Genomic DNA, 20,068 nt, shown 5'->3' with positions numbered 1-20,068 from the left:
ACCTGATGTGCAAATTATTCAAGATTATTCAAACATCAAACAAGGTTTGCAGGACGACAGTGAATGCTTGAAGACAACTTGAGAATAAATATATACAAATTTAATTTAATTACAACAAAAACTCCAAAAAACAAAAACTACACATAAAAAATGACCTGATAAATTACCAACCCCTTCCTAATTCTCAATGTCCCCCAAAGAATGTTTTATTTTGTTTTTTTCCAAAAGGAAAGCTTCTTTCAATCTACTTTTGCCACATCTCCAAAATGAACTATGCAGCTGTTGCTGTGAAGACTCTGTTGTACCAAATAGAATGAAGTATCATGTGGAATATATCATACTTGACAGGGCTCTTGTTGTGCCAAAGGAAATGCTGCTGCACCTTTCTCACCATCATCTGCATTTGAAGATACCTCTTTCGAGGGATGGAAAGGAGTATATTCTTCAGATTTGGAATATCCTTCTCCAAGACAAAAACAGCAAAGGATTCCCAATTCAACATCTCAAAAAATGGAGGCACAAAGTTATCCGATAAAATAACTGGGACACATTCATATAAGATGGCCTCCACAACTCTTGGACTATTGACTTCATAGCCCTTTGCGCAAATACAGTACTTGCTGCTCTTCATGTACTGGATGTAGTTCCTGTTGCCCTTAGACTTTGGCAGTCTCCCAAAGATTTTCATGTCAGGGTCTTTATTTTCCCAGTGCTGCAACAAAATTGGCCTAACATAACCATGCATTTGCCCTGCAAAAAACGCCAGAGTTTTCCTCTTTGAAACTTGATTTCCGCCAATGCTCCTTGTCGGATTCCGAGGACTACGGACAACAGTTTCAGGAAGAGACATGTCCTTCCCGAAGACAAAGCCTTGTTTGACATCAGCATTGCATAGGGCTCTTAAGCACTTAGCCATGTGTTGCTTTGTTTCTGCAGGTGCCTGCATAGTTTAGCCAAGATTTTTTTTTTTTTAATAAGATACAAAAGAGGATACAACATTTACCAATGCATACTTCTTTTGCATACAATAAAACTGGTAGTATTAGTAGTACTAAGAGTAGTATCATTGAATGTTAAATAAGAAACAGTTATAGCTAGTGCCCTTGGCAAAGTGACACAGAAGAAAAGACACATTCATTTAAGTAGGAAAAGCATATACCCAGTCATGGCAAGCAACAAGAAAATGATCGGCACCTCCTGTTCTGTTCCAGAAATGATGTTTCCCGGCAATCATGTCTACATAATTACTGAGATACTGAATCAGGTTCCCATAACTTGATTTCGGTACCCACAAAGCATCCACTAGCCTCTGAGAACTGAAAGGCAAGTAAAATAGGTGGGCATTCTTTGGGTCTGTAGTGACAAATTGTTTACTAGCTTCCATGTGCTTCATGAACCACCCCTCGGAAGCATAAAGTCCGGAAAGTATCGGTGAATGCATTATGGCCTTATCTCCTTCTCTATACACATACACTTTAAGAGTTCTTTCCATTAATTCATAGCTCCTGACATTTTAGACAGTGCAGGGATAATTAATACCAAGGTTAAACGAAAATTAGCAGTATCAATAAAAATCTTGCTTCATATATTATTGATGCTACACATTTACACAATAGCCAACAGAGTTTTCAACATCAAGAAATCAAGCAATTTTAATGAATTATACTAAATTATGTATGATCTAAAAGCTAATCAAGATACTGATAAGTATGCAAATGAAACACAAACTAAAAATGATGAGTTTACATGTTATTACTTAACAGAATGATAAATAGCAACTCCCCCTCACGTTTCGTAAAAGTTTCAGCTCATACGATCATTGCAAAGATATACATACATTTGTGGATTGCAAGAATATAATTATTTTTCTTGGAGATGCTTCTGAAATATTTTTCAAAGCAAAATGTAGAACTACAATAATCAAATGATACCTCTTGAACCTGGAAACGTTTCGAAATAGGGGAGCATAAAGATTTACATCATCATTTACAATTTGTGCATTTTCGATCTCTGATCTGGCCTGCAGTAGCTCTTGATCAACAATCGAAGACCACCTTGGCCTCTAGAAACAAGTTAGCAACATTAGAGCAGAAGTAAAGAATATGGTACAATAAATTAATAAGTCATAAAATGAAAAAAAAAAAAAACCGAATGACATTAAATCATTTACCTCAGAATGAAATGAGGCACGGTTCTGAAGCAGTAACTCATTCATTTCAGAGATTGTTGTTACTTCTGGAAGTGGTTTTTGAGAACCTTTAGTCTTCTTAGGTGCTACACTGTTGATAGGCGAATTATGTCGTAGTATATTGACATCATCTTGTACTGGTCTTAACTTCTCATCCTCTGCAAAATCAGTTTCCTCATGATCATTTGATGACATTGGAGGAGTAATATTTGGACTCACTTTTGTTGGACTTAGAGGTGGAGCTAAATTAGTTGGTATTATTGCACGAGAAGGGGAATGAGAAATGGTATCGTTGTAACTGCTCAGTCCTAGATTTCCTGCATGCGTTGATTCATTTGATATCCTAGTACTTTGCACAGTGGAACTTTCCTCAGTTTCATTAAATCCTAAAGATCTGCTTGATTCCCTTCCTAGTTCTGAGATTAAACCAGTTCCTGAAACATTGTCTTTTTCCTCAGAAGTCCTAGTTTCATTAACAGTGGCACTTTCACCAGTAGAATTAGCTTGATTCAAAAATGTCATATTGTTAAACCTTTCAGACTCAGATGGTAGATCTGCAGCTTGAAATCTAATGCTATCAGATGTTGGTATCTTGTTGGCAGAGAATACAATGCGTTGAATGCCACCATAAGGAAGTTCCAAATATTGGAATGCTAAAACCATAGCAACCGTAATGCCGATAAGCCATAACAATCTCCTTGTTTCCAGCTGAAATATGGAAGACAACTCTTGATCCATTTCGCTAAAATTACTGAACAACAGTCACTGCCCAATTACGATATCAACTCTGCGGATTATACATAATAAAAACTAGATTTAGTTAGAAGAAAGAGGTAGTTTCTATATAAAATCACGGAAAATGGTATCAATTTGTGTTGTTCATGAGAGTTTTTCAAAATTAGTGAAAGGTTGTGTCATTTCATGAATGTATGTGTCTAGAAAATGCAAATATTAAAAGATTGTGTTTTTCCACGAAAGAATGTGTCTCTTTGAAGGATTGCATCCCTTCACCATAAGGTATGAATCGGTCTATGAAGGGGTCTACTTTGTTTGCAGGTTTACACAAGAAATTGCTTTGTTTTGCATTCCAAATCACATCCTTTCTGTCCTTGAGTGCAGAGAAAATTAACGAAATTATTACCACAAATTAGTATCTATATTCTATAGCCTTGATATGCAAACCAAATTGAGGGAACTCTATTGTATTATGAAAGAGATTTGCTCCTGCACATTTTGCATCTAGTGTACACAGAAACTGGTAGGAGCAAATGAAACTTAAAGATTACTACGCAAACACGTCTTTTAAGTCTTGCTTTTTCTATCTTTTATCTTTCAGAATCATCCACTAACACTGTTTTACTCCTCAAACGCACCCAATTGAAATGGATGCATTCATAAAAAATTGGCAAAGGCAAGAAGCTAGGTAAAGTAATCCATGATGCAGAATTCCACATATGAATTCACTTCTATGAAACAGTTAGTTGAATGTCCTGATTACGCAATTAATCTACATTCTGCAAATTTATTCACTAGTCTAATACAAGTGAGATGGTTTCTGGAAAATACTTGACGTTCATAGAAGCAAATTGCCTAAGAAATACTGACAAATGAAAAAGTGGGGGGGGGGGGGGGGGGGGGACGCAAATTAACATGAAAATTGAGAATACAAACTGATAAATTTACCAACAAATAAACAGCATTGAATTTGAACTCCTCCTTAGGTTGCTGTAGTGCAGTTACACAGACGAGATGAAATGAAAATATTTCTTGGAATTACTTCACGTTTTAGTTAAATTATAGGTATCAAGGGCCAGTTGTAACATTAGATTTCAAGATTAATTTAATTTCTCTCCCCTCTATCTGGAAATTGCTTATCAACCACGCACAAAACAAGGTTGCTGCTTCTATATTGTCAAACATTTATTTTTACACGTTAAAGATTTTCTAGAGATGAGCAAAAGTATTTTTTTTTTCTTTCAATTTGGGATATATAAGATAACTAAAATTTACTCTAGCTCTTTTATATTTCATGTTGAAGTTGTTGAACAGGCAAAAAAAAATGCAAGTAAAATAATGTCAAATACCTGGCCAACCTGGGCCGTCGATGTTCGAATTTCGAGCGACGTAGAAGAACAGAAACTGTGTTATTTGTTGACATTAAAAAAGCTTAACTGGGTGGACCGTGATACCTATACACGCTGAACGCCACCAACATCAGCATTCAGCAACAGCTGTAACCGTAAAAAACATTAACTCCAATTTTCATAAATGGCAATTATTAATCATTGTGTGGTACTACCTTTATCCGCTGTGTCGCTGTCATTCAAACACGCACAGGATCATAATTGGCTGTTTATTACAAGTGGCCATACGTTGTGTGGTTGTCCCCGTTCGCAGCCAAAATTTTGTTAACACGTTTTATTTATTTTGTTTCAAATCAAATTTTAAATTGACTTGAAGAAAATATCTTTCCCGTGCCCACCATATTCTTTATCATAAAGTGCATGAAGAAAATTGTAGTTCAGAGGAACGGGTACGAAAAGGCAGAAAATGAAAGGTATGTAAAAAAAAGTGAGCTTTCTCAGCGTCTACAGTGTCAATCTGTTTGTTTGCCTCCATTAATTTCATGAACCATCCTACAATTCAGATGCATATATTGCATCCAGTGAGGACTAATGAAAGATTGGCATGTCTCAATCCTGGTAGATGTAAACCTTGAGCATCTTCGCCATTAGTTCATAACTCCAGCAGAATACAGACATTGTTAGTTGGATTTCTTGTAAGAAGGACATGCACAGGATGATACTCAAGAGTCAACTCACAGTCACATGTCATATATTCTGTTAATTAGTTTAATTTGCTGAATATAACATGGAAAAACACCAGCTTGGTAATGAAAACTCATTTCCCTGAAAGTCTGAAACCAAATGCTTGCAACTGTAAACTTCAAATGTTGAAGGCCAAATTGGTCCTTTACCTTTTAATATTCAATTTGGTTATTTAGTTTTTTAAAATTTAATTCAATCATTTATCTTTTAAATACTTTTAACTGCCACTATTGATTATGTAAATTAGTTACGCTGTTAATATATAATACTACTATAATATAACAAAAAATATACAGATAATTTAATTATTATAAAATAATAAAAATATCAAAATTTTGCATTATGTCTTTTTATATAATGTAAAATAAACATTTACAATACAAAGGTGTTATAATATATATATATATCACCATATTCTTTTGAGTACTTATCAAACAACACACAACATAATTTTTGTGTTGTGCTCCATGACTAGCAAAAAGTGAATAGAACAAAAAACTGAACCATGACTCATTTACTTGTCTGTGTTATATCACTTGTACTATCGTTCCATGCGCACCGAACCCACCGTACATTTTTATTCACGAATTTAACAAATCTCAAATGGGCCATTGATGTTAATTACGTTTTGCTTTTATGAACAAAGATCCTGAGATACATTCTGATCTTCTATTTATTTATTTAAGATGCGTGTTTACATAATTGATATGGTACGAATTATAATTAATTTTATTTTATAGCACTGTCACTAAACGGTGTGACCTCGTACCTAAGTCCCTTACGAAAGTCCATACTCACAGGAGCATAAGACTCATACGAGGACTATGATTTTTTTTTTTTTTTTACAATAGTGAAAATAAGGTTTGAATTTAACCTTATATAAACTACCCAAACATCCAACAAGGTTTGTAGGAAGACTAAGAATGATTCAAGACAACGTAAGAATAAATATATACAAATTTAATTGCACCAAAAACTCCAAAACAAAAAAAAAACACATGAAAATGACCTTATTGATTACCAACTTCAGTCTTATTCTGTGTCTGTCCCCAACGAATGTTGTTCCCCTAAAGAAAAGCTTCTTTCAGTCTATCTAGCTCTTGCGGTGAAGACTCTGTTGTACCAAATGGAATGAAGTACCATGTGGAATATATCATACTTGACAGGGCTCCTATGCCAAAGGAAATGCTGCTGCACCTTTCTCACCATCATCTGCATTTGAAGATACCTCTTTTGAGGTATGGAAAGGAGTATATTCTTCAGATTTGGAATATCCTTCTCCAAGACAAAAACAGCAAAGGATTCCCAATTCAACATCTCAAAAAATGGAGGCACAAAGTTATCTGATAAAATAACTGGGACACATTCATATAAGATGGCCTCCACAACTCTTGGACTATTGACTTCATAGCCCTTTGCGCAAATACAGTACTTGCTGCTCTTCATGTACTGGATGTAGTTCCTGTTGCCCTTAGACTTTGGCAGTATCCCGAAGATTTTCATGGCAGGGTCTTTATTTTCCCAGTGCTGCAATAGGATTGGCCTAACATAGCCATGCATTCCCCCTGCAAAAAATGCCAGAGTTTTCCTCTTTGAAACCCGGTTTCCGCCAATGTTTCTTGTGGGTTTCTGAGCATTGCGGACATAAGTTTCAGGAAGAGAAATGTCCTTCCCCAAGACAAAGCCTTCTTTCACATCAGCATTGCATAGGGCTCTTAAGCACCTAGCCATGTGTTGCCTTGTTTCTGTAGGGGCCTGCATAGTATAGCCAAAAGGTTTACTTTAGGAGAAGATATAATGGTAGTATCTTTGAAGGTCAAATAAGAAACAGTTATAGCTGGTGCCCTTAGCAAAGTGACACAGAAGAAAAGACGCATAATTGAAGTAGGAAAAGAATATATACCCAGTCATGGCAAGCAACAAGAAAATGATCAGCACCTCCTGTTCTGTTCCAGAAACGATGTTTCCCGGCAATCATGTCTACATAATTTTTCAGATACTGAATCAGGTTCCTAGAACTATGGGAATTGGGTACGTACAAAGTTTCCTCTAGCATCCGAGAACTGAAAGGTAGGTAAAATAGGTGGGCCTTCTTTGGGTCCTTAGTCACAAATTGCTTACTAGCTTCCATCAGCCTCATGAACCATCCCTCTGAAGCATAAATTCCCAAAAGATATGGTGAATGCATTATGGGCTTGTCTCCTTCTCTATACACATACACTTTAAGAGTTTTTTCCATTAATTCATAGCTCCTACAATTAGACAGTAACAGGATAATTAGTACAAAGGTTAAAACTTAAAAGAACATTTAGCTGTATTTATTAGAATCTTGCTTCATATATCATTGTTGCTTGCTACACATTTAGGCAGATGCACATATCCAACATTTTTTTTGGTTTAATTCTGTTTCCCTGGATAGCCAGCAGAGTTTTCAACATCAAGAAATCAAGCAACTTAAATGAATTATTCTGAATTCTGTATCAAGCAACAGATATTTAGGTAAAGGTAACAGAAGACCACAAATTATGAGATTCCTGGAGATTGCAAGAGATACTATCATTTCAACTATATTCATACATTTGTAGATTGCAAGAATAGAAATTTTCTTCCTGGAGATGCTTCTGAAACATTTTTCAAAACAAAATACAAAACCACAATAATCAAATGATACCTCTTGAACCTCGAAATGTTTCGAAAAAGGGGAGCATAAAGATTTTCAACATTATTTACGATTGGTGCATTTTCAATCTCTAATCTGGCCTGCAGTAGCTCTTGATCAACAGCCGAAGACCACCTAGGCCTCTAGAAACAAGTTACCAACATTAGGACAGAACTCAAGAGTATTTAATAGTTAGTCATAAAATGAAAAGAAAAATGTCATTAAATCATTTACCATAGAACGATATGAGGCACGGTTTTGAAGTAATAACTCATTCATTTCAGAAATTGTTGTTACTTCTGGAAGTGGTATTTGAGAACCTTTAGTCTCCTTAGGCACACTGTTGATAGAAGAATTATTGCCTACTATATTGAATTCATCTTTTGATGGCTTGAACCGCTCTTCCTCGGCGAAATCAGTTTCATCATAATCATTTGATGACATTGGAGATGTAATATTTGGGCTAACTTCTGTTGGACTTAGAGGTGGAGCTAAATTAGTTGGTATTATTGCATGAGAAGGGGAACTAGAAATAGTATTGTTGTAAATGCTCAGTCCAAACTTTCCTGTCTGCTCAGTTGCAGAACCATTATTTGATATCTCAATACTTTCCACAGTGGAACTTTCATTAGTTTCATCAAATCCTAAAGATCTGCTTGATTCCCTTCCCGGTTCTGTGATTAAACCAGTGTTTGAAACAGTACCCTTTTCCTCAGAAGTCCTAGTTTCATTAGCAATCTCAAAGGCATTTTCATCAGTAGAATTTGCTTTGTTAAAAAATGTCATGTTGTTGAACGTTTCAGACTCAGATGGTAGATCTGCAGCTTGGAATCTAATGCTATCCGATGTTGGTGTGTTTTCGGCAGAGAATACAATGGGTTGAACGCCACCATAAGGAAGTTCCAAATATTGGAATGCTAATATGATTGCAACTGTAATGCCGATTAGCCAAAACAATCTCTTTCTTTCCAGCTGAAATATTGACCACAATTCTTGACCCATTTTGCTAAAATTACTGAACAACCGTCACTGCCCAATTACCATATCAACTCTGCAGATATACCAGAATAACTCAGGTTTAGTAAGAATTCAGAGGCAATTTCTGTATTAGGTTAAAAGAAAATGGTAGAAATTTGTGAGAGATTTTCAAAATTAATGAAAGGTTGTATCCTTTCACAAAAGTATATATCTATTCATGGGAAGATGTAAGTATATGAAAGGTTGTGGTTTTTCATGAAAAAATGTGTCTTTTTTAAGTGTTGTATCTCCTTACCAAAATTTATGAGTTTGTTTATAAAAAAAAAAACTTTATGAAGTGAATTGAACCTAAAGGTTAAATAGGTTAGTCTATCAATGGAAATTTTGTATCCACCGACACTGTTTCACTACTCAAATGCACCCAATTGAATGTACAGTGTCATAAAAAAATTGGCAATAGCAAGAAGGTAAAGTAATTCAGACTCGTTTTCCCTAGTTCCAAGTTCAGACATCAATGGAATAAAATCATGATGCAGAATTCCACATTCGAATTCACTTCTTTGTAACAGCAATGTGAATGTCTCAATCACGAAACATATCTACCTTCTGCATGTTTACTCACAAGTCAAGCACAGGTCAGATGGTTTCTGGAAAATAGTTGAAGTTCATAGAAGCAAATGGCCCTAAACTAAAAATTACCGAGAAAGGGGGAAGAGAAGGGTGGCACACAAATTAACAGCCACAGAGCAACTTCCTAGTCTCCTAATTCACGATCAGAGTTCAAAAGTTCAGAACCAGAGCAAAGTCGGTGTCCTCAAATGTCAAAACCCACCTCTTAATTCTGATGCCACCCTCATGCACCATTAAATTTTAGTTCCAAATTACATCAATTGCTTCTCATTCTTTTACAGAAGGCATAAATATGATAAAGATCGAAAACAAATAATTGGGAAAAAAAAACATGAGAATTGAGGATGCAAAGTGTTAACTTTACCAACAAATAAACAGCGTTCAACTCCTCCTTAGTCCTTAGGTTGCTCCTGGTACAGTGAGTTACAAAGACGAGAAGAGAAGAAAATATTCCTGGGAATTACGTCACGTTTTAGTTAACTTGTAGGTTTCAAGTGCCAGTTGTAAAACTAGATTCCAAGAATAATTTAATATTTCTTCCCTATTTCAGGAAACTTCAGATCAGCCACACACAAAACAAGGAGTATCAAATATTTATTTTTATGCGTTGAAGCTTTTCTAGAGATGGTCAAAAGTACAACTTTTTTTTTAATTGGGGTATAAGAAATAAGTAAAATTTATTCTAGCTCTTCTATCTGCCATGCTAAAGTCGTTGAACATAAAAAAAAAAATGCAGTAAAGTAATGTGAAACTGAAACACTGTACCCGGCATCTAGGTTGGAAGCTTCTGTTTTCTAGCTCGAAGTTGGAGTACTTTGTTGTTGTTGTTGTTGTTGGAAAGTTGGGACAGAAGGGTTGAACTGAAGTGGGTAGACCGTGATCCCTTTAATACGCTGAACTGAACGCCACCAACATCAGCATTCAGCTGCATAAGCCAGCAGCCAAAATTTACCACTTTCTTCTCTCTCTTCATCAGTAGCCGTAAAAAACATACTAATATTAAATCCAATTTCAAAACAAAGGGCAATTATGTGTACTAGAAATTATTAAATAATATATTTTGGATCACCTAATCATTTCTTAAATTCCATGCGTTTTGTTGCTGGTCATTCAATTTTGAACATAGTCATAATTGGCTTTTTATTACAACAACTTTTCCCCTGCGCACCCAAATTCTCGTCGTTAACATTTTTATTTTCATTTTTTTCAAATCCAATTTCATATGATGAGTAATGAACCTTGTTATGACGAGGCTTTGGGTGTTTGTGTTGCTATGAGTTCATCAATCTCATTCTCTAACCATTATGATGAGGAATTGGGCTTTTCATGTGTTTAAAAACAATAATTTATCTATTACACAAGTACTAGTTAGAAATATTAATGAACTATAGGGTAAATATAACATATTTTAAAATCACTATTTTTTTGTAAAATTATTTTTTAAATATAAAAATGTGTCTTTAAATATTTTAATTTTAAAATTTAACTTAATTGGTAAAATATTATTTACGATTATTTATAAATATTTTATTATGTTTTTTTAATTGAATAATTATGAGTAATGAGTATTATGATCAGTTTAAAAGCGGTGGGTCCTAATTCTTAAATCCTCTTTAATTGATTAACCTATCATAACGTTTTACATGAGAAGTTCTTGTCCCTGCATGGTGTGACGTTTTGTTTACTACGTACATCAGAAGTTCCTGTCTGCATATGGTTTTTAAATTATAATAAAACCCGACAATTAGTTACTCTATTTATTAAAAATTCTTAAAAAATTAAATATTACTCTTTATACTGATTTTTTATATGTAAGAATAAAAGACAGTAACAATCCACACACTTTACTAAATCAATTAGACTTCCTTGATTTTATAGTTTATACAATGATTATGAGATTTTATCTTTATTTTTTTTTATGTGGAGATTTAATCTTAATTTGAATGTACCGTCACTTATAATGCTTTTAAATAAATAAAAATAATATATGAATGGTCCATTAATTTATTTTGTGTTTTTACTAAGCATTTATTAGAATTTTTAAAAATTAGGAAATCAATTTAAAAATACAAAAAAAGTTAAGAATCATTCGTATATTTTATTCTTTTTAATATTATCATTCAATTATAAATTTTAGTAAATTTTTTTAATAGTAAATTTAGTAATTTTTTTAATAATTACTTTAAGAAACGTTTGGTAGAAGAGCAAATATTCATGTCTAGGAATAAATATTCTTAAGAATCATGAATCTTGGAGACCAAAATTCTTAAAAAAAGATTAAGATTTGTTTGATTGATTGGCCATGTGTAATTTTGGAATATTTATATATGTTTTTTGATTTCATCGTCTGTCTTCGGTACCAAATCAAACAACCCCCAATAATGTAGATAGATAAAATATGTATTACTTATTGAAATTTGTTTTGAATTCAGATTGAAATAATAACAGAAAGAAAGAAAGGTTGAGTGTGGAATCAGGGGAAAAGTTTCCTCAGGGTATTAGAGGTAGGTATGTTTGGATTGAGTCAACGGTTGACCGTACGGTAGCGTGCTTCTGTGGACATGGGTGAGCAAAACAGGAACGAAAGGGGGGTTGGGTTGGGCCTGGACGGAGCGGCAAATGGAGTGGGCCAAGGGGGTGGCCCAAGAAGGGAGGTGTTGGATTCCGAAGCGAATGGCCTGGTTGATGTAAGAAAAAGTGGTTGCATTGCATTCTCCAATTTACAATAACTATTCATTTCTTATCAAATAAGTTTTTTTAAAAACGGAAACCAAACAAGTCGTTTCCTAATAATTCCATAGTTTGAAATTTAATTTTACCAATGTAACACTTCAATTTTTAGTGGATAATATATTTTATTTTTATTTTTATGTTGTTTGTGTGTTGCTTGGTTTATAATACCCAATAATTGTTGGCATTATCCACTAAAGATTGAGTCTATCATTTTTGTAACAATATGTAACAACATTTTAAAGTTTAAATTTCTAGATCCTATCTTTATGTAGAGCTATTGGTAATTGTTGTTACTCTGTCAAACAACCTCACGTAGCATATCCTATATATGTAGTCTGTAGACATTCATTTGGAATGTTTCTATAATAATTGCATATAGACCATGAGGGGGTCTTAATAAAATTATTTTTTTTTTGTGTGTGATAAGTTAAAAGTTAAATTATTGTTTTATAGTTTCATTATTCTTTAATTTTTATAGTTTCAAAATGGTTTGTTTAGTTCATATCGTTTACATTTTAATTCTCTTTTAGTCTATGTAGTTTAAAATGATTCTTTTTAGTCCTTATAGTATTTTAATTATCTTTTAGTCCCTTTAGTTTGAAAATGATATTTTTAGTCCATATAATTTGTATTTTAATTATCTTTTAGTCCTTATTAAAAAAAATATAAAAATAATTAACTACAAATTAGTTATAAATTATCAATTATTTTTTTATTACAAATTATCTTACCATAAATTAGTTACAAGTTACTGGTTAACATTTTTTTAGTTAATTGTAATTGATAATATTATTCATTTTGATGATAAGAACTAAAATGAAATTAAAATATAAAGTATAGGGATTAAAAAGATTACTTTCAAACTATATGGATTAAAAAAAATTAAAATATAAATTATAAAAATTAATTATAGGAACTAAAAGAGAATTAAAATATAAATTATAGGGACAAAAAAATTACTTGAATAAAAAATATAAAAATTGTAAAATCATAGATATCAAAATGAGTAATTTAACCTGTCTTAAATTAATTAATTACAAAGAGTAACGGGAACCGTTTAAAGAGGCATATTCCAATGGATTGAAAGCTCTAAATAAGTCTAAAAAGAGGATCTCACCTGCCAGTGTACATAGACGTGTCTGTGTCTTGCTTCTCGATACCATGCCATAATTGGACAAAAGATGGGTCCAGACTCCAGTGGACAAAATTTTCTTTTCTTTTTTAAACCAAATAGACTCTAGACTCTTAAGTCTTGAAGAATTGCAATTTTATCACGAGAAGTTGTGATTATATTTAATGTACGCAATTTTTCTGCAATTAATTATAAACTAAATAATATTAAGTTTTTTTTTAAAATAATATTAAGTTCATATCATAGAATTCTATAAACATATATTATCTTTATACTTTATGTAAAAACTAAAATTTATAGATATATATCCTAAAATAATACACGAAAATCTCATCAAAGTTATAAAAGATTTATAGCGTGTGAGGGATTATTAAGAATTATAATAAATACTAGATTCATAATTATTGATTAGTTGAATGACATGAAAAGCTTATTATAATCACAAAGCACAACCAAAAATAAAAGGAGTTATAAATTTTCCACAACTAAAATTCTTAATAACTCAGTGAGTTTTCGCAACTTTCCAAATGTTTAAGAGACAATTTTGAGGAGTTATATTAGAGATCATAAGCTGTTTTTTTATTTATTGACTCCATTAGAGTTCCCATTATACTAAGGTGGACCAATAATAATACCATCATATTCATTGAGCTCGTGCCACTTTCTTTCTTTGATAGTCTAGCATATTAACTTAATTAGATCAAGCATAATTATTGTTATTAAAATATAAACCCCCGTTGGGTAAAGAAATGTGAATTCCCAATAGACCTCGCCTATCCAACTTTATAACAACCATTTTCGATGCACCAAATTTAGATGTGTACACGACATACCGTGCTTTCAAGGCATTATTTGGTTTGTGTGTTGAAGTTAGCCAAATTGGGAATATAGACGCACCAAGCTACATATTATTAACCCACACCTATATGGCCACTTTATATAAAACATTCATAGTGAATTGCTCCATTCAGAAAAGACCCTCCCATGTCTCGGACAATTCTCGCCACTACAACCTTCCACTCTTCCCTGCCTTTAAGGTAACATCATATACATCCCCTCTATGGCGCACATTTTAATTATTATTATTATTATTTTTTTACTTTTTGCTCTTCCCACTTTTACTGCGCAGCCACTCAAGAAAGTTCTGCCTGAAGTCCCCTTGCAAATTGATGATGTTAAGAAAACCATGTCAAAAACTGCAGCTATATTACTTGATGCCTTTGTAGATTCGTTCTTTGAATTTATTGACCAACCACTGCTTCCATCTCAGGTACTAATATAATGAGCAAGTGCTCTTCTTCCAGACTCTGACTTGCTCATGCAATGCATGTTCGAAAGTACAAACAATATATAAGGTTCTTTCAAATTAACCTCTAATAAACAGTGTTCCATTAACTGTGCAGAGTAACTTTGCTCCGGTGGTGGAGTTAGGTGAAGCCATAGTTGTGACAAGCATCCAAGGACAAATTCCAGATGATTTTCCCGAGGGTGTCTACATTAGAAACGGTGGGATTCCTTTCAACTTTGTGTTAACGCAGCATCATTTCTAGCGATATATGATAATATTAATAAACTCCCCATGTGAGTGACATCTTAGTAACTGAAGAATTTGTCCTTCCTGGTGGATCTCTTAAGAATATATTTAGATGAGGAAATTTAAAATTATAAATAACGACTTATAGTTAAATTAATATATTTTTAATTAAAATAGATTAAAATAGTATATATTTATTGGAATATCACACTCCATAAATAGTACAAAGAATTTATTAATGAAAAAAAATAATTATTTTATTAAAAAATTGTTTTATTCAAATATAAAATTTTGAAAAAGAATGCATTTGATTATTTTATCAAAATAAGAAATTTTAAAAATGAAGAAATTCAATTTCTTTATCCAAACACAAAATTTTGAAAATGAAAAAATTTAATTTCTTTATCCAAACACAAAATTTTAAAAATGAAGAAATTCAATTTCTTTATCCAAACACAAATTTTGAAAATGAAGGAATTCAAATTAAAATATTTGAAATTCTCATCATTTAAATTTCTTTACGAATTCAGTTTATTTTTTTTTAATTTAACTTTAAAAGTTGTATATGTTTATTTCTAACTTACAACTTCAAAGTAGTAAGTTTTGTTTTTTTTTTCCTACGAATTTGAAGTCTTCTTTTTTAATTTTAGAATTTTTCATTTAGTTGTATTTCCTTTTTTATTTTGTTTTCAATTTTTTAAAAATTGTAAATAATTTTATTTAATATTTTTAATTTTACTTGTTATTATTTTTATTGAATATCTTGTATATTTTTTTATGTTTTTATTTAATATGTTATATATTTTTTTAAATATTTTTTATTTTAAATATTTTATGTAATTTTTAAATAATGTAAAATCTAAAATATTTTGTATATTTAAAATTTAGATAATTCTATATATTTAACATAATTATAATAATTGTACATACAAATAAGTAAATTATTAATATTTTGTATATTCAATAACATTATTAATATATATATATATATATATATATATAAATTTTAAATAAAAAATATTAAAAAGTATATAAAATATTTTAAATAAAACAATATTTAAAATTTTATAAAAATATACACAAGTAAAATTAAGTTTCAAATAAAAAATATATTAAACAAAAAAATATTAAAAAATATAATATATTTTAAATAAATAAAATTTAAAATTGAAAACAAAATAAAAAAAATAAAATATAAGTAAATAAAAAAATTATAAAATTAAAAACTTTAAACGTATAAAAAAAACCAAAAACGACTTCAAAATTGTAGAAAGAAAAAAAAAAACAAAACTTACAACTTTCAAAGTCGTAAGTTAAAAAAATATATATCATAAATAAATAAAAATTGAACTGAAATGGTTCAATGCTTTATAAAGGAAAAAAATTACCCCCAATCGCTAAAAAAGCCTAACTTTTTGCTGTTTAAACGCTAACTAAATTATTTTCAGTTTCTTTATAAAGCATTGAACCACTTAAAAGATTAAAAGGTTAAAAGTGGTGTATTTCAAAATTAAAGGGGAAAAAATGTTTTAAAAAGACTAAAACTCAACTTCGAAAATTTAAAAGTCACAACAAATATATTTGACCTTAGATCGCAAGTCACTGTTTGATATTATTATTAAATTAATCTAGGAGCATACTAAGATCCCATCCCAATTACCATCAGGTAAGTGTTATTGCTTCTTATTTAACATAGCATGTATATTTTGCAGGTCCAAATCCACTTTTTGGAGGACTGCAATCAACAAATTCTATCTTTGGGAGGTCAAGTTACATATGGGTGGAAGGAGAGGGAATGCTTCACGCAATTTATTTTAAAAGGTGGAGTCCAGGGATTTGGACTGTCCTCTACAACAACAAGTACGTTGAAACCGATACATACAAGGTTGAAAAGCAACGAAGTAAACCATTGTTTCTACCGGCCATAGAAGGCGATTCACCAGCCATTTTGTCTGCTTATCTGCTAAATTGGGTCAGCATATATATACTAATTAGTAGTAGTATTATTCTTGACACATTAAAAACATAGTAGCCTGGGTTACAAAGAAGTAGTAGTTAAAACATGACTAAGATTAATGATCTAGCTAAGATTAGAAGGTACAAATAAAATGTTGTTTCTTCTCAAAATCCATGCATTTAATGGCTAACAATCAAACTCACATGTGAGGCATCAAGCAATAGTTTGATACTAATGTATTTTGGACCAACAATTCCTAGAGATGGTATTATCACTTGGCATGCCTCATCCAGTCACATTCTTGTGATTTAACAGTTGCGATTTGGCAAAGTAAACAAGTACATCAGCAACACCAATGTCTTTGAGCACTCAGGGAAGTTTTACTCCGTTGCTGAAAATCACATTCCACAAGAGATTGATATCTTTACACTGAAAACTTTAAGGAATTGGAATGTCAATGGTGCCTGGGATCGTCCTTTTACTAGTCATCCAAAGGTTTTTCTTTATATGTGTATTAACAAATCAATATTTTAGCACTCTAAATTGTTTGCTCGCTCTCAAATTCAATTGTTGTACTATCACAGAAAGTTCCAGGTACAGGGGAACTAGTTACATTTGGGGTTGCAGCAACCAAACCTTTTGCCGTAGTTGGAATTATTTCTGGTATGCTATGTACTTTAAAAGTAAAGAAGAAAAAAAAGTGTATTGATTACTTGTTTTCAATAGTGCGGATAATATCTATGGAACTGTGCGAACATGCTTCTTTTTCCTCTCCTTTTTCAGCTGATGGCAAGAAATTGGTTCACAAAGTTGACCTCAAACTAAACAGGTGCACTCTTTGCCATGACATAGGTGTTACACAGAGGTAGCATTGTTGACTATTGTGCTGAGTTGGTTTTATTCTCTGAAGTTTGCGTTGTAAAATATGTATTTTGTGGGGGGTTTTGTTTTGCAGGTACAATGTGATCATGGATTTCCCACTAACCATTGATCTAAACAGACTTCTTAGAGGAGGCCCGTGAGTGCATATCTTTTGTAGTTTGTATGAGATCACAAATGCCTTCAATTTAAACTATGAATAGGTTAGAAAAGTTTTGTGACTCGGCATTTCTTGTCTGTGTGTAGATTAATGAAGTATAATAAGGAGGAATATGCAAGGATTGGAGTAATGCCACACTATGGTGATGCCAACTCAATCAAATGGTTTGAGGTGGAACCTAATTGCACTTTTCACATTATCAATTCTTTTGAGGATGGTCACGAGGCAAGTTACCTAGAACTAGAAGTAATAGTATTAGTAATACAGAAGATTTCTAAAAATTTCTCAGATATATGAACAAAAAGGCCACGTTAAGATTTTGAAAATATGTGGTTGTGTATGAAGCAGGTTGTAGTGAGGGGTTGCAGATCTCTTGATTCATTAATTCCTGGACCTGACCCGAGTTTGAAGGAATTTGAGTGGTTATCTCGTTGTCACGAGTGGCGATTGAATATGCAAACGGGAGAAGTTAAGGAGAGAGGTCTCTGTGGAGCCAACATAGTTTATATGGATTTTCCTATGATCAATGGAAACTTCATAGGTATTAGGAATAGATATGCATACACTCAAGTAGTTGATCCCATTGCAAGCTCTACTCAAGGTAACAATAGAGAAGAACCTTTTTTTCTTCAAGAATTATTAGCAATTCATAATTAAATTCCTATGTAAATATTCTATAACAATATCGTTGTCATTGGGTTAATCAGACGTGCCAAAATACGGAGGTTTAGCGAAGCTCTACTTTGAAGAATCATGTGCAAAGTTTTCCATGGTAAGAGAATGCTTGGATAGCATATTTGACTAATAGCAATTTTTAATTAGAAAAAAAAAAAAAAAGACTATGCACTGTAACATCCAATCACAACCCACAATGTATAATAAATTTATTGATTTTTACAATAATTATCTTAAAAAGTCTTATCAATGGTATTTTGTGATTGAAGGGGAGTGTTACATTGTCACCGCATCACCATTAAACTTATTTTTAATTCCTAGGCTACAATTACCATAACTTGATTTTCTGAAGCAGAGAAACAGAGAGCAACCTGAAGAGCCTATAAGAGTGGAATGCCACATGTTTGAGAAGAACACATTTTGCAGTGGGGCTGCCTTTGTCCCCAGAGATGGTGGTCTTGAAGAAGATGACGGTTGGATCATAGCTTTTGTTCACAATGAAGATACAAACATATCTGAAGTGGGTTGAAATTACTCTTCATCTTATGATGGATCTTGCTGAGAATTATGGCATTATTTCCCATATACACTAATAAACTCTTGTCCACTTTTCTTTCAGGTTCATATAATTGACACAAAGAAGTTTTCTGGTGAAACGGTTGCTAAAATTACAATGCCTCGTAGAGTACCATATGGATTTCACGGAGCTTTCATGCCAATTTCATTTGAGACACAGTAGGACTACAGAGTGTAAAACAACAAACGCCTCAAGATCTATATTGGTCATATTGCTCCCCTCTGGTAAATGTAAATGTATATTTGGAACTGAAGTGTTAACGCCTAAAGTTATTCTTGAAAGACTGATATGTACGGATTGATTTGTGCTGTGTTTTCAAAAGCATTAGTGATTCTTTGGGTGTGAATGGCTGGTATTATTGAACCTTCCAAGTGTCTTTGTTAAGGACTACTATAAACGATAAAAATCTTTCACTAAGTACTTAACGTAACTATATAATGAAAACTCAAAAATTAAGGCACTGATTAAGCTCAACAATTCGTGTTAGTTGATTCATGCAAAGTTATTATTGCATTAATAGTTAGTAAAGTTAATATTAAATCATTTAGTGAATATTCTAAAAACAAAACTTTAACTTTATATATAAAAATAAAATAGAATATCTTCTAAAAAGAAACAAAAAGGTTGCTATCCTTAGGTTTCCTTTTTTTTAATTTTTAATTTCTAGAATCACAGAAATCAGAACTGTGATGGATCCAGACACATGATTTCTGGTCAAGCTGCTGCTGCTGGAGTTCTCCGAGATTATTGTGGAAACATTTTGTATGCTTATGCTGCAGATATAGGGAACCATGAGGTTGCTCATGCTAAGTTTGGTATTTTTATTGCCTGTCAACGTGGCTTCAAGGAGATTAGTGTGGGATCAGATTAAAGAGGCTTTGCTTGTTGGAAGGTTTAAGTGGGTCAGTATCATAAAGATTTCATTTTTTTTTACTACGGCCCCCAAATCCATGATGATTCAAACGTCCATGCAATTCAGACTCACACCTCTATATACACAAAGCTAAGTCACGAAAGAATTAGTAGCCAACTTTAGTCACTCTTTAGAGAGGCAAATTAGAGTTTTTAAGTTTGTTCCCTCTTTTATATAATGTCTCGATTTTTAGTTTTCTTTGGGGGTTTTCTCCTTTCATTTGCC

At 32.3% G+C, this 20,068-nt stretch overlaps 3 protein-coding genes across 10 annotated transcripts; 1 reads left to right on the top strand and 2 right to left on the bottom strand.

Annotated features, from left to right (window-relative positions):
- Positions 1 to 3: 3 nt before the first annotated feature.
- Positions 4 to 4,426, bottom strand: LOC114415149 (probable glycosyltransferase At5g03795). Of its 2 annotated transcripts, none has more exons than XM_028379720.1 (5): positions 4,273 to 4,426; positions 2,171 to 2,975; positions 1,932 to 2,062; positions 1,160 to 1,505; positions 4 to 940 (listed from the first exon to the last, which is right to left on the bottom strand). In XM_028379720.1, the coding sequence occupies exons 2-5, from the start codon at positions 2,924 to 2,926 to the stop codon at positions 272 to 274; spliced, it is 1,902 nt and encodes a 633-aa protein (XP_028235521.1). In that variant the 5' UTR covers positions 2,927 to 2,975; positions 4,273 to 4,426; the 3' UTR covers positions 4 to 271. The 2 variants fall into 2 exon arrangements, with proteins under 2 accessions (XP_028235521.1, XP_028235522.1); XM_028379721.1 differs by lacking the exon at positions 4,273 to 4,426 and adding an exon at positions 3,872 to 4,032.
- Positions 4,427 to 5,867: 1,441 nt separating this feature from the next.
- LOC114415148 (probable glycosyltransferase At5g20260) lies at positions 5,868 to 10,238 on the bottom strand. Of its 5 annotated transcripts, XM_028379717.1 has the most exons (7): positions 10,049 to 10,238; positions 9,648 to 9,736; positions 9,353 to 9,494; positions 7,910 to 8,726; positions 7,688 to 7,818; positions 6,920 to 7,268; positions 5,868 to 6,771 (listed from the first exon to the last, which is right to left on the bottom strand). In XM_028379717.1, the coding sequence occupies exons 4-7, from the start codon at positions 8,675 to 8,677 to the stop codon at positions 6,106 to 6,108; spliced, it is 1,914 nt and encodes a 637-aa protein (XP_028235518.1). In that variant the 5' UTR covers positions 8,678 to 8,726; positions 9,353 to 9,494; positions 9,648 to 9,736; positions 10,049 to 10,238; the 3' UTR covers positions 5,868 to 6,105. The 5 variants fall into 5 exon arrangements, with proteins under 5 accessions (XP_028235518.1, XP_028235516.1, XP_028235517.1 ...); XM_028379715.1 differs by lacking the exon at positions 9,353 to 9,494 and having other exon boundaries at positions 10,049 to 10,237; XM_028379716.1 differs by lacking the exon at positions 9,353 to 9,494 and having other exon boundaries at positions 9,648 to 9,693; positions 10,049 to 10,237.
- A 3,576-nt stretch (positions 10,239 to 13,814) lies between these two features.
- LOC114415147 (carotenoid 9,10(9',10')-cleavage dioxygenase-like) lies at positions 13,815 to 19,276 on the top strand. Of its 3 annotated transcripts, none has more exons than XM_028379714.1 (13): positions 13,815 to 14,185; positions 14,278 to 14,418; positions 14,552 to 14,654; positions 16,395 to 16,654; positions 16,955 to 17,134; positions 17,224 to 17,302; positions 17,423 to 17,504; positions 17,595 to 17,657; positions 17,765 to 17,849; positions 18,027 to 18,279; positions 18,386 to 18,450; positions 18,706 to 18,873; positions 18,973 to 19,276. In XM_028379714.1, the coding sequence occupies exons 1-13, from the start codon at positions 14,075 to 14,077 to the stop codon at positions 19,090 to 19,092; spliced, it is 1,710 nt and encodes a 569-aa protein (XP_028235515.1). In that variant the 5' UTR covers positions 13,815 to 14,074; the 3' UTR covers positions 19,093 to 19,276. The 3 variants fall into 3 exon arrangements, with proteins under 3 accessions (XP_028235515.1, XP_028235513.1, XP_028235514.1); XM_028379712.1 differs by having other exon boundaries at positions 13,817 to 14,185; positions 17,765 to 17,903; XM_028379713.1 differs by having other exon boundaries at positions 13,820 to 14,185; positions 17,765 to 17,903; positions 18,709 to 18,873.
- The last annotated feature ends 792 nt before the right edge of the window (positions 19,277 to 20,068 follow it).

Source organism: Glycine soja, chromosome 6 (assembly GCF_004193775.1).
Source record: "Glycine soja cultivar W05 chromosome 6, ASM419377v2, whole genome shotgun sequence".
Taxonomy (NCBI): domain Eukaryota; kingdom Viridiplantae; phylum Streptophyta; class Magnoliopsida; order Fabales; family Fabaceae; genus Glycine; species Glycine soja.
Note: the sequence above shows the minus strand (reverse complement) of the source record. Positions and strands in the feature narration are given on the sequence as shown.